Source organism: Haliotis rubra, unplaced genomic scaffold (genome assembly GCF_003918875.1).
Source record: "Haliotis rubra isolate DU_JTF1 unplaced genomic scaffold, ASM391887v1 Scf384, whole genome shotgun sequence".
NCBI classification, from domain to species: Eukaryota; Metazoa; Mollusca; class Gastropoda; order Lepetellida; family Haliotidae; genus Haliotis; species Haliotis rubra.
The window spans coordinates 673,355-686,983 of record NW_025767062.1 but is presented as its reverse complement, the minus strand read 5'-3'; the positions used below and the strand labels follow the sequence as shown (position 1 = coordinate 686,983).

General features: G+C 38.2%; 1 protein-coding gene across 1 annotated transcript; it reads right to left on the bottom strand.

Moving 5' to 3' along the window:
• Positions 1-249: 249 nt before the first annotated feature.
• Positions 250-12,878, bottom strand: LOC124286479. Its single transcript, XM_046722859.1, has 2 exons — positions 12,818-12,878; positions 250-4,264 (listed from the first exon to the last, which is right to left on the bottom strand). Exon 2 carries the CDS (start codon positions 3,884-3,886, stop codon positions 3,164-3,166), a length of 723 nt encoding a protein of 240 aa, XP_046578815.1. The 5' UTR covers positions 3,887-4,264; positions 12,818-12,878; the 3' UTR covers positions 250-3,163.
• Positions 12,879-13,629: the final 751 nt, after the last annotated feature.

Sequence of the window (13,629 nt, the reverse complement as noted above, 5' to 3'; positions counted from 1 at the left end):
GCTTGATACAGGATTCAAAATAAAGGTATTGAAGTTTATCTATTGATGAAACAAAATATCTACAATCATCTTTGGCTTCATCCATCAACAGGCAAGAAAGGCTTTGTTTGTTTGTTTAATGCCGCACTCAGCAATATTCCAGCTATACTGCGACAGTCTGTAAATTATCTAGCCTATACCAGACAATCCCATGATCAACATCATAAGCATCAATCTACTCAATTTGTATACGATGACATGTGTCAACCAAGTCTGCGAGCCTGACCACTCGATTCTGTTAGTCGCCTATGACTGACAAGCATGGGTTGCTGAAGACCAATTCTTCCCTTAATCTTCACAGGTTGGCAAGAAAGGCAAGGAGGTATGTATGTATGTATCACACAGTGTCAAATGAACATCTACAGATAAACCATTTCAATACAAGATCATTACTATAAAAGCTACCGTATTTACCCACATAAAGATACTACACCAATAGACAATCCCTGTCTGACCCCTTGTCCAATCTACAAACATAATAACTACCCATATTCACCTGGTTGAGAAGGAAGACCATTTTTAGTATACAATACTATTTCTTATCCTAAAGCAAAAACATTACCAATACATGCATAAAATTTAGCATACATTCTGAAGCATTAAATACCCTGTCAGCTAAGGAAACATTCTGATAAAAAAAAAGCAGATATTCTTTCAGGTAAGCCAATATTCCCGACATAACTCATACTGATTCACACCAAGGAAAAGACAAATAAGTGACAAAGACATTTCCAGTTCACAATGAACCATACAAACATATTGCCAAGGCATTGCTCATCACTTGTTTGATAACGGTGTTAGCATCTACACCAAAACATCATTTACACTATAATACAGAAGTTGTATGTCAATAGAACTCTCCCTGTTGTTCATCACACCAACAATGGGAGACTTGAATATGATGATACCAAATAATTGTTATTACTATTATTGATGCAAATAATACCATCTCTGTATATTACTTTATGAATCTGATAAATGCATAAATATGAAATAAATGTTGCTATCATTAATTCAGAGAATATCACCTCTATTACTTCAGAATAAATTCAAACAATACCGTTTCTATTAGTTCATTGCTAATTCAAAAAATACTACCTCAATTGCTTCATCAGTAATTCAAAGAATACCACCCCTTTTACTTTATCATAAAGTCAAAGAATACCAGCTCTAACACTTTATCAGCCATCCAAAGAATATACCAGCTGTATTATTTAGTCAGTAATTCAGTGAATACAATAACATCAAATAATTGTTACTATCATTAATTCAAAGCATACCCCTCTCTTACTTCATCAGTGAGTTGAATGCAATAATATCAAATAATTGTTACTATTGTTAATTCATAGAATGACACCTTTATTTCTTCACCAGCTACTTCTCAAAGCCTTGTCTCGAGAAAACAATTATTAAAGTGTGTTAGGAGGGTTATCTGTATTTTGGGTTTTCAACTTAACTGATTCCAGAGAGTCAAACACAGAGGGGTGCAAATGAAAACAACAGACAACCCACCATACCTAAATCTTACTTGGACTTTCGGTCATCAGAAAACTAAAATAGAGCATCACTTGATATTATGTCAAATAAGAACTGTCTCTCTCGTCAATGTTAGATTCATTACTTGGCATGAACCTCAAACAAGTTTACAGGAAAATAACATCATGATCATGAAATATTATGCCTCTGTCATATTCAAAGAGCAACCAATAATCCAATACATAAAAATAAGGCAGTGAATACAAAACATGCAAGGGGTGAAGATTGAATGAATCCAACATTAATATACCTCCCTTTATGGCAATGCAACACAGTCAGATTAAACAAAGAACAGTCAAAAGGACCTTTGTAAAGACTTTGAGTTATCCAACGTTCAACACAACCCACAAAACAATGATAAAGTTTGAGTGAGTATTTAAGCAATATTCCAGCAATATCACAGCAGAAGACACCAGAAATAGGCTTCACACATTGTACCCATGTGGGGAATCAAACCTGGTCTTCAGCATGACGAGCCAACGCTTCATATTAACCACTAGGCTACCCTTCCGCCCATTTCATGACTAAAAGCTGTGACAGGGCCTTAACACAATCGGTGTCCTGAGGGATGCATGAACTTGGTTTGAAATAAGTACTAAAGTATGACAACATAAAGCGATGACTGCACATTACATACAGATATAAGGGCTTCACACATTGTACCCATGTGGGCAATCCAATCCGGGTCTCAACATGACAAGCTAATGCTTTAACAACTACGCCTCCCCACCCCCAAATTAATATCAAACTTTCACAGATAAGACAGTACAAAAATTGTTCTATGCTAGATTGGAAGACATCCTCAATTAACCAATCCATTATTAATAAAAGGTTTTGAAAACGTTTACTTGTTCTATCTGGGATTCGAATGTCAGATTCAAATTCAGGCAAATTAGTAATTTATTTTTCTCATAATTTGTTTTTTTCATAAGTTCACATTTTCTCAGTTTTAGTTTTATTTCAACTTTGTAATTTAAACTAGCATTCCATGCTTTAAATACAAACCTAAGAACTCTTCTTCTACTTTGGTTCTGGTATCAATGACATTGACGTTATCAAACATCAATGTCACTTTGACAAATTCATAATATTAGTTGTCAGCATATAAGATGGGAAATCTTAAAGTTTAGGCTTTTTTTTGCTGAAATATTATAAAGCTATAAGTTGAGAATATGATCTCTTGGCAGGTGTTCATAAATCCAAAAGGACATTGTTAATATACATTTAGAAATCTTTCATACCAGAAAATGTCCTATAATGCCCAAGATTCATTTGCAAAAATCAAGCAAACATTTTTTGCAATAGGAGTCCTTGTGCCCTTGTCACATGGCATAAGTACACTTTAACATAAGTACATCTTGACATCAGTACACTCTGACACCTGGGTGCCATTGTACAAAACAACCTTAAGTGTATGGTAAGTAATATCACTCCAACAATATCACTCACGACGGGGGACACCAGGAATAGCCTTCACACATTGTACCCATGTGGGGAATCGAACACGGGTCTTCAGCGTGACAAGCAGACACTTTAACCATTAGGCTACCCCACTGCCCCCACATAATGACATTGATGCACTTTGATATTAGTACACGGTCCTGTTCACCAATTTCAAATCACACTCCCCTTCATCTTTTTTCCAAAACCAGTGGTGAAACTTGCGAGCTCGCCTCAACTTTGCCTTATTGCCAGTGACCCAGTTATTGTTGATGATGAGGGGTCGGAGAGTCAACCTTTTCTCTTCATCCATTTTGTACCACCGACCATCAGCAAACTTATCTAAGGACACAGCAGTCACTTTTATACCCCCATATTTCTTACTGATCAGGTGGGACAGGTACGTTTGATCATTTTCTCCTTCAGATAATGGCTCTGTGTGATCCATCTTCAGGATCTTCTGCTCAAGCTTCACCAGCTTCTGTGTCAGCATCCCCCACAAATCAACCACCTTGCTGTTGGGGATCATGTAGAGAAACCCCCCTCCCAGAATCCCCGGTCTGTTGCTGACTCTCGTAGCAAGAAGATCAAAACCTTTAATCTCTCTCTGACACTCAGGGATCGGGTCTGCAAGCCACAGACAATCCACCTCAAACAGAAGGACCTCCACCTGGTGCTTGAGCAGGTCCAGAATGGCCTCGGTCCTGCGGATCACGAGCCTCACATACCCAACATGACTGTACTTCTGGTCTCCACTGTACTCATCACCTCCTGGCAATAAGACAACATGGATGTCAGGCCACATCCGAGTCAGTGTGTCACGAGTCAGTTTGTCAGTTGCAATGATAAGCACCTGTTTGTGTATACCCATATACTTCGTATTGCACAACCAGCTTTACGTGAAAGGAAGATATGCGTCATTGATGATAGTTATTAGCACCGGACCACCAGTTATCGCCTGAGCTATCTCAAGAATTGAGTCTGATTGTATATATTCTTCATGATCACGGACATCTGTTGGCACCATTGGGAGGAAGTTATTCTTGGGCAACCACTTCTTCCGCTTGCTTGAGAGAAGGTAGTAGTGTATGTAAATGAAGGTTGTCAAACAGAGGAACAGTAAGAGCATGAAGAAGCGTTTACGGTAGGGAAACGCCATGCCGTTGTTGGTATTGTCCGGGGACAATAACACCACATGCTGATACCCTCCACTAGATCACAAGTGGCTCCCCTTGTTCAGATCTTCAGCCTGCCAAAAGAAGAGAGAATTTGAATATCAAACATTGGGACAGAAGCATTGGTTTACTGAAAACCTGCACTTGCTGAAAAGAGTGATAATCATAAATATCGTTGATATGGAAATTGCTTCATCAATAATATCGTACATAAACTTTTATGATGAAGTAAAGTTTTAGTTTAGATCTTAAATCAGGAGCTGCTTCTAAATTATGTTCAGGGCGGTCTTTTGTTAGTAATCAGATCACAAGTGAAATATGTTGATTTCTTTCAGATATTTGTTTCAGCAGTATTACAGCTATATGATGTTGTTTGTAAACAATTCGAGTCTGGACCAGATAATCCAGTGATTGCGACTATGCGATACGATGACAGAGCATGTGTTTATGAATCACTATCAAATAGTGATGATACCTGTTCGCAAAAAGGTGTGTGTATCCTGCCCCACCGGTGGCACCCAGTGTTTGCAGTACTTTAATTTGCCAGTTGGCCATCAGGGCCTGCTGCCGGCTGCAGGCTTTAAAATCTACAAGCCCTGAATGAAATGTGCAGGCCCACTTTCTTAAAGTCAAACCAATAAAAACAAGAAGACAAAGTCATCAATATCCCCCGCAATGGCAAAATACTCTTCATGATTATGTCTACGAGTTATGATTATGTCAAATATTTAGGTGTGTATATAGAAAAGTGGATGGAGAGTATTGAAAGGTTTTTAAAGTACTGCTCCAGAAAGGAGCACTATCACCAATTTCAGTCTAAGTCAAACTTGTTGCCATGGAAATGCCAAAAATATTTTATTCCAAAATCCAAAACTACCAAAAGGCACCAGTACACCACCAGATCTATCTATGTGCCAAGTTTGGTGAAGAAATAGTGAACGGTTTTAGAGCTCTGCTCCGGAAAAGAGCACAACCACTAATTTCAGTCTAAGTCAAACTTGTTGCCATGGAAATGCCAAAAATATTTTATTCAGAATTCCAAAACTACCCAAAGGCACCAGTACACCACCAGATCTATCTATGTGCCAAGTTTGGTGAAGAAATATTGAACGGTTTTAGAGTTCTGCTCCGGAAAAGAGCACTACCACTAATTTCAGTCTAAATCGAACTTGTTGCCATGGAAAGACCAAAAATATTTTATTCAGAACTCCAAAACTACCAAAAGGCACCAGGACACATCCAGATCTATGTAAGTGCCAAGTTTGGTGAAGAAATATTGAACGGTTTTAGAGTTCTGCTCCGGAAAAGACAAATGTGCACAGATGGATAGACGGATGCACGCACACACACACACACGCACGGACGGAGTCCATTTTAATCCCCCCCGCAAAACGCGTTGCGGGGGATAACAAAATACACTACACTGTACACAGTTTCACACTATTTCTATAAAATCAATTAGTTTTTATTTGTTTAAGACTGGTGTTGACATTCCTATGCACAAAGTGTTGAAATATCACGAAGTGAAACTGTAAGTTATCGTGACAGTCATGAGGGATTATGGATGATTTCCGAACATTAATAAAGAAAAACATAATGGGAAAGATCCTAGTTGAAAAAAAATGACAGATAATTTACTGAAGGCCATAAGGACCTGCAAATATATGAAACTGTCAGCCGGGTACAAGAACAACCATCACTGGGCCAACAGGCCGGCGATTATTTCGAACGCTGGTGGCACCAGTCAAAACATATGCTAAGTCTAATCATTTGTTCACCTGAAATAATTCAGGAACGTATGGCATAAGTCAAAATAGGGAATTGCATCAGATATCATTTTTGTCACTGATGCATCAAATTTGGAAATTTCCTCAATATGTCTACATTAAAACCTTATGAAAGCCTTACTGAGGCCTTGGATGTTGTAATCTTGATCGGGGCGGTGGGGTAGTCTAGTGGTTAAAGCGTTGGCTCGTCACGCCGAAGACCCGGGTTCGAATCCCCACATGGGTACAATGAGTGAAGCCCATTTCTGGTGTCCCGCGCCGTGATATTGCTGGAATATTGCTAAAAGCGGCGTAAAACCATACTCAGTCAGTCAGTCAGTGTAATCTTGATCAAACAACTTCTGGGGAAGAGTGGTATGACACTCTTTGAAATTCTGATAAATAGAGCACGCTCAATTGTATCTCAAAAGTTGTCAAATGTGTACAGCTAATGGAATATTGTTGGACATGAAAGGGAAGTTGACTATTAGAAAGTTGAAATCATCCCTTTTGTCATACATTTTTTGGGAGAGTTTTTTGTCACTCTGAATCTTTATGCACAGATTAAAACATGAAACACTTGAGGCGGTCTCACTTGTCTCCTTAATTTCAAGTTCGGGTGGATAATAGCCAGCCCTACTGATAAAATATATTGGTTGTCATGCCTGGTTGTTATCATTTAACATTTTTTTTAAATTAGTGAATAAATAAAAGCATTTTCAGAGTAGGCAATAGTTAGGGAAATAAATGAGAAAAGGGGAAAACTGACATATACAATATGGCTGCAAAAGTGTCAATGTATAAAAGTAGATTAGATTACTGAACATGATCCTCAGAGAACAAGATAAATCATCTCACTAATATTTTTCACGTAATGTCAAGAGCTACATCTCTACCTTCAAATGTTCAGAATTAAATGTTTCATGTCAGAAATTAAGCACATATCCTTTAAATGTTATGAAACAAACAAAATTTAAAAACCCTTTCAGTACATTTTGGCAAGGAGGATGGATCGTCATGGTGAGAAACTGTGTTTCCTTTCCTGCTGATCCGTTTCTTTGTTTGCATATGAATCAGAATTTAAGCTAGCAAAATTGAAAATTTTATAATAAATTGTATATTTATATACTTATCCTATCTCACGGTATGCACCATCTCTCTCTTCTACGACCATGTGTGGAAACGTGCTGTCAGCTAAGTTGAGTCAAATCTAACTGGCCTCTGACCCGCCCTGACCTCTGCTCTCACCCCGACATCAACGCCTGTCAATCATCCACCAAAGCGTGCAGCTCGCCCAAATGATCACATGACCACCTCTACCTGTCATTCTCTTTCTTGTCGCCACGTTGTGTGGACGTGTGTTTGTCTATAAGAGAGTTTGATTGTGTTTTTACAATGGGAAAATCGAATCGTTATGGTTCTAATAAATGCAAACATTGAGATAACTGCAACAGTAATTTCTCGGCAGCAGCTTAAAAAGTTTAAAAATTCAGAATAAGGATATTTTACCGTGAAGTTAAAAATTGCTGTACAAAGATTTGTTTCAGACTCTATGCTACCCGGGTTCGAATTGATCTTCAGCAGCCCATGATTGTTGCAAGAGGCAACTGACGGGATCAGGTGGTCAGACTCGCTGACTTGGTGGACATATATCATCGTGTCCCAATTGCGCTGAGCAATACTTATGCTGTTAATCACTGACTTCTCTTTCCCAGACTCGATTCTTTATAGACTACTGCCATATATCTATGGTAAAGATTAAGGGTGACAAAAAGTCCCCATGATTGTAGGACAAGAGAGAACGCAGTCCTACAGTCAACTTTCCCCACATGCTGAGCAAACTTCCAGCAGCTTCAGCCAGGTGTTTACATTCCATAACTTTTTATCTACAATTCGGCATGCTTTTTCAGATTGATCAGTATGGTAGGTTTCATTCAGGATTATTTAATCATTTGGAATTAATGCTCCTGAAAGTCACGACTTGACCACTAGAATGATCAGTATGGCAAGTTTCATTCAGAAATATTCTATCCATGTTCCGCTCTGGAAACAGAAAATGGACAGCAGATAGTCAGATGAACAGAAAAGCTATTCTTTCTTGCTGAGTACCTTATAAGTACAGCAACATGTATTTGGTATCATAAGACACCTCACAGACTTTACTTTCTGACAATACATTTCAACTATTCAAGCCAGTATGCGCATCAACATGGCATCCAATCAGTGTGCAAAATAGTTTCCAAATTTTGCTAGCCAGTTAGGCTAGCTATGCCTGAAAGTTACTAGCCTACAAAATAATTCACTAGCCCAAAATTTCAATGTGGAAACTAAGCAAATGATTGCAAAAACAGATGAGAATAAGATATTGTTGGCATGACACAGGTTTCATCATTAAGCTGCTAATATGAACATTTTATCAGGCCATAATTTTGCATGATTTAAAAGTGTATTATAACTTAACAAGTTGGAGAAAGTGATATATTTACAAAATGACCCCATGGAAATTCACCAGCCAGTCGGGCCATCGACTATAGTTTTACTAGCCACGGGCTAGCGGGCTAGTGGCTATTTCGCACATTGCATCCAATGACATTCTGCATATGAATAAATCAAAGATAATGTTAACACATTGCTTTATGCGTTTATACCCTGATTTCTGATACAACATACAACTCAACTGTTTAAAAACAGGAACATGAAGTTGTTTAAAGGTGAAGGTCAAGTTCAAGGTCTACTGAACATGCTAAATAATTACATAAGAAGTCATAAATTAAATTAACTTTCCCCCCTCAAAAAGAAAATCCAGTGTGATATAAATGTGATATAAGTGAAATACTCTTGAAATCAGTGTGAAACCTAAACTCACTCAACTTATTTTTATTTGCTATAAACTAACCAAAAGAGTTAACATGGAAACTCATAGGGTTTTAGCTTTGGTGATTTTTCATAATTTTTTTCTCCTCCTGCCTTTAGGTTTTCTGAGGACAAATATCTGTAAAACAAGACATAAAATTGGTCTGGCCTTAACATGAAACACTAAAGCATTAACACAGCTGTTGAACTTTTTGTGTTTCATATAAAAGTGTTGATTTCTCTTTATTCAAAGTTCATTCTGAAACACTGGTGGTATTAGTTTTCAGCTTGGCTGATGGTTTTGTTATCATATTCAGTCAATCATATTGACTGACTGACTGAGTTTGGTTTTAGGCCGCTTTCAGCAATATTCGAGCAACATCATGGCGGGGGACACCAGAAATGGGCTTCACACATTGTACCCATGTGGGAATTCGAACCCGGGTCTTCGGCGTGACAAGCCAACGCTTTAACCACTAGGCTACCCCACCGCCCCCAATCAGATTGAACCTATATGGAATGGTTGGATATGATACTGCTATACCATGTACATATATTGTCTCTAAAACCCCACTTTTTTGTCTTGCCTATTACTTGACTTTCTATGTTCAATTGTCTCTCTGTAAATAGTTTTACCTATTTTCTTTTCTCCTATAGTATTGTAGCGCCATGAGCGGGTATTAGTACCTGGATGTAGCGCTATATAAATATCACATTATTATTATTATTATTATATATTGACATAACCTATATATGTGAGTGAGTGAGTGACTATGTTTCAGCAATATTCCAGCAATATCATGGCTGAGGACACCAGAAATGGGCTTCACATATTATACCCATGTGGGGAAACCTGGGTCTTTGGTGTGCAAGCGAACACTATAACCACTAGGCCACTCTACCGCCCAACCTATACATGGGAGGAAACAATGTTGTGTACATGACATATTGTAATGGAATATCGAGTAATTACATATGGTAATAGGATATGATCTGGCGAAACATTTAATCGACTACATAAGTATCAATCATGTTCGTGTTACCTTAACCTTGACCTGTGATTATTTTTTATAGTAATGTGCATGATAGTAATCAGTTCAGATAATTATACAAGTAATTACCAGGGGTTCAAAATTGTTTTAAAAAGCCACTTGCCACAGGGCAAGTGACTTTAAGAAAGTAACTTGTCCTGACTAATTTTCCACTTGCCCTGATTTTATGACATAATCATGATGATGTAATTATGAAAGAATCAATCAACATGGTATTTGATGTTAATGTCTACTAGACTATTTATTGAAAAGTGTTAAAAAAAAAGAAAGATAACTCTACTTTATTATCATTGCAAAATTTAATAGCTACATTTTGAGCAGATATGAAATTAAATCCAAGTTTATTTGCAGTTTGAAACCATAAGTGGAAATTATCTAGTAGCCCACAGACAAGTAAGATACCATTATTTGATTGCCTGAAATGAAAACTGACTTGTCCCGGGCATTGGGGCAATTGGATTTTTGAACCCCTGATTACTAAAGCATATTAACAAGGAAAACTTGAAGGTTGTCTTTGATTTAATACAAAACTTGGAAAGTTATTGAAAGTCCTCCATTAAATCCCATGGAAAAGACTCCCTCCACACAAACACCACAGCACCCACACCCCCACCCCACCCACACACCCCGATAAATCATATTGTGTGGCGAAAAATAGCAGGATTACCATGAAAATGCCCCGAAAATCAAACATTGCCTGAAACTTTAAGTCTGGCAACATTGGTTCAAGAAAACAAGAGATTCCAAGCTTTCCAACAATACCAAATACATCTTGATGTACCTCCAGTAGACCTATCTCCTTCATTTTGCTAGCAAGCTGGAGACTGCCACAGGTCTATTAATACTTTATTTCAAATTTTCATTCAAGTTTGTTTACAATAAATTGAGTGGAATGGTGTGTATTAATAATATCAAGCATGGTGAAAAGACAACTATTGACACCTTGAAGGTACTGACTGACTGACTGAGTTTGGTTTTACTCGGGGGACACCAGATATGGGCTTCACTCATTGTACCCATGTGGGGATTCGAACCCGGGTCTTCGGCGTGACGAGCAAACGCTTTAACCACTAGACTACCCCACCGCCCCGACACCTTGAAGGTAAGTTTAACTGACAGAAACTGACACATTAATGGATCATACATGCCTTACTTTGGTTCACTGCAAGTCTTGTTGAAATGGGCTTGTACCCATGTGGTATATACTGAGCTACTCAGACCTAATTTTGATCAGGGCCCTGGTGTTACATTGTATTGATATATTGAACCCAGGCCTTTGATATGACGTGCAGTCACTTTAACCACTGGGCTACCCAACCTCCTCTTTGGCAGTTAAGGAGCTTTGTGATTAGATCACTGACGAATAATGTGATGGATTATATATTCAGGGTGGAAATAACTTTCAAATTGCTAGTGTACTCCGCACAGTGGCACATGTAAAATCACTTGCCCTGATAATTTTTCCACTATACCGGCCATTTTCTTGTTGATTTTTTAAATAAACAACATAATTAATGTTGGAAAGTCAACTGGACACCGGTACAGTGTGATATACAAATTTGCTTGTCCAACAGAAAAAAACACTGGACTCGGACATCGGGCAATGGGTTATTTCCACCCCTGATATTTAATTATGTATTGGCTGTATATTATAATATGAAAAAGCTTCCTTGTGGTTTTTTGTTTGTTGTTAGATTAATACTGAACACAAGGATCTTTATCAAAACGTCACATCACCTGAATAAAGAAGTTGTTCATCCATAAAGTTTGTCCTTATCTGACTCTCCAACTTGAGTGAGAGAGTGAGTTGAGTTTTACACCACACTCAGCAATATTCAAGCTATATGGCGGTGGTCTGTAAATAATTGAGTCTGGACCAGACAATCTAGTGATCAACAGCATGAGCATTGATCTGCGCAATTGGGAACCGATGACATGTGTCAACCAAGTCAGCGAGCCTGACCACCCGATCCCGACGAGCATGGGTTACTGAAGGCCAATATTCTAACCCGGACCTTCACGGGTTCTCTCCAACTTGAAGTATAGTATTCAGTTATGAGGATTCTTTGCACTAGGGGGCAGTGGGGTAGCCTGGTGGTTAAGGCATTTGCTTGATAGGTGAAGACCCGGGTACAATGTGTGAAACCTATTTCTAGTGTTCCCTGCCATGATATTGCTGGAATATTGCTAAAGGCAGCATAAAACCAAACTCACTCCCTTTTCTTAGACTCACTTACATAGACCTGACTGCCTATTAGTGAAATCTATTGCAGACATTTAATGATTTTTCAGAACAAACATCAGGAAAAGCTGACATTTCCTAGTGTCCAACAATGTTTACTTTTACATAATAGGGTGGTGGGTTAGCCAGTGGTTAAAGTGTTCACTCGTCACACCAAAGAACCAGGTTCAAATTTCAATTCCCCACATGGGTACAATGTGTGAAGCCCATTATAAAAGTAATGATTAGATCTACATCTTAAAATACAATAGGCTATACGTTATACTTCATCATTTTTCAGGACTGTAAGGACCATTAGAATTAGTAGCTGGAGACCCTCTGGACCGCTAGTTTTGTACTAACTACAATTCCTGTCAAAATAAAGTTATTCCATGGTCTCTTGACATGGTTATGCAATAGTTGGCATTCGCAGGGAGTTGTCTACACTTTATCGGATGTCGATATTCAGCACAAGGTCTGCAGCAAGTGGGAGTTAAAATACCAAGTCTAAGCCAACCATATGTTGTTTGATAATGCTGAGAGGTTTGTTAGGGGTAGGAAGTTTCGGAATTCAACTTAGTCAAGTTAGTGATTGTTTTTCTTCTTTATTTTTAACCAGTCAAGAAACAGTGGGAGCTGAAATCACGATTACAGTTGTTCCGTAATAGTTCATCAGATCTTAGATTTAGAAATATCTCGATCAATACCAACAGAAAGCCACATGTTACAACTTACATTCCTATTGTTGCATTTGTGAATGGAGTTTGACAGATGTTACCACGGCCGAGGACGCGCCATAACAATCTAAGGGAGGTAACTCTAAAGAATATTATGTTCAGTGTACCACTAAGCACGGCCGAGTAATGACTGAACATTACGCTCTGGCATTACAGAATAGAAGTAGTTGAAAAATTAAATGAAGATAAATGTTGTCAAAATATTCCCAGGTACGTTGTAATCTAACGATTGTAAATCCATACAGAAATTATTGAGTGATATAAAAGCGAACTCACACGGTATCCTTCGCGATAATCCATTTCCTTCTATGATACTTTTATAGCATTCAGAAATCCACCGTGGTTAATTAAGGAAGAAACCTTCAGAAATAACGTATCCATGTAATTAGGACAACCAAATGTTTTCTTTTTTTGTGTGTGTGCTTAAATATAGATGAATTATGTTCGTGGGACATTTTTTTCTTTTATTGTAAATGAGACTAGGAATCTATTAAACAGATGATATTATATGAGTGTCCATGTTATACTATGTTTACGACACGAGTGCCTGAATGTTGGTATTTCCCGAGCGAGAGCGAAGTCGTCAAATTGAGGAAAATAAACCGAAAACTACTTCCAAACATAGGCTGGCTACCCGCCGTCGCCGCACGTAGAACGCAACGTCACAGAAGAAACGTGACGTTTTAGAATTGTTCATGACGTCACGTCACCATGACAAAGTGATATTTTGCCCTAGGGCATCGCATGAAAAATATGAACCCCGATATTTTCGCCCTCGTAAGTTATCAAACAGCATATTCACTGCATACA

Bases quoted from the DNA above. Each gene is read 5' to 3' on its own strand.
- LOC124286479 (XM_046722859.1), bottom strand. From the start codon at position 3,886: ATGGGTATACACAAACAGGTGCTTATCATTGCAACTGACAAACTGACT.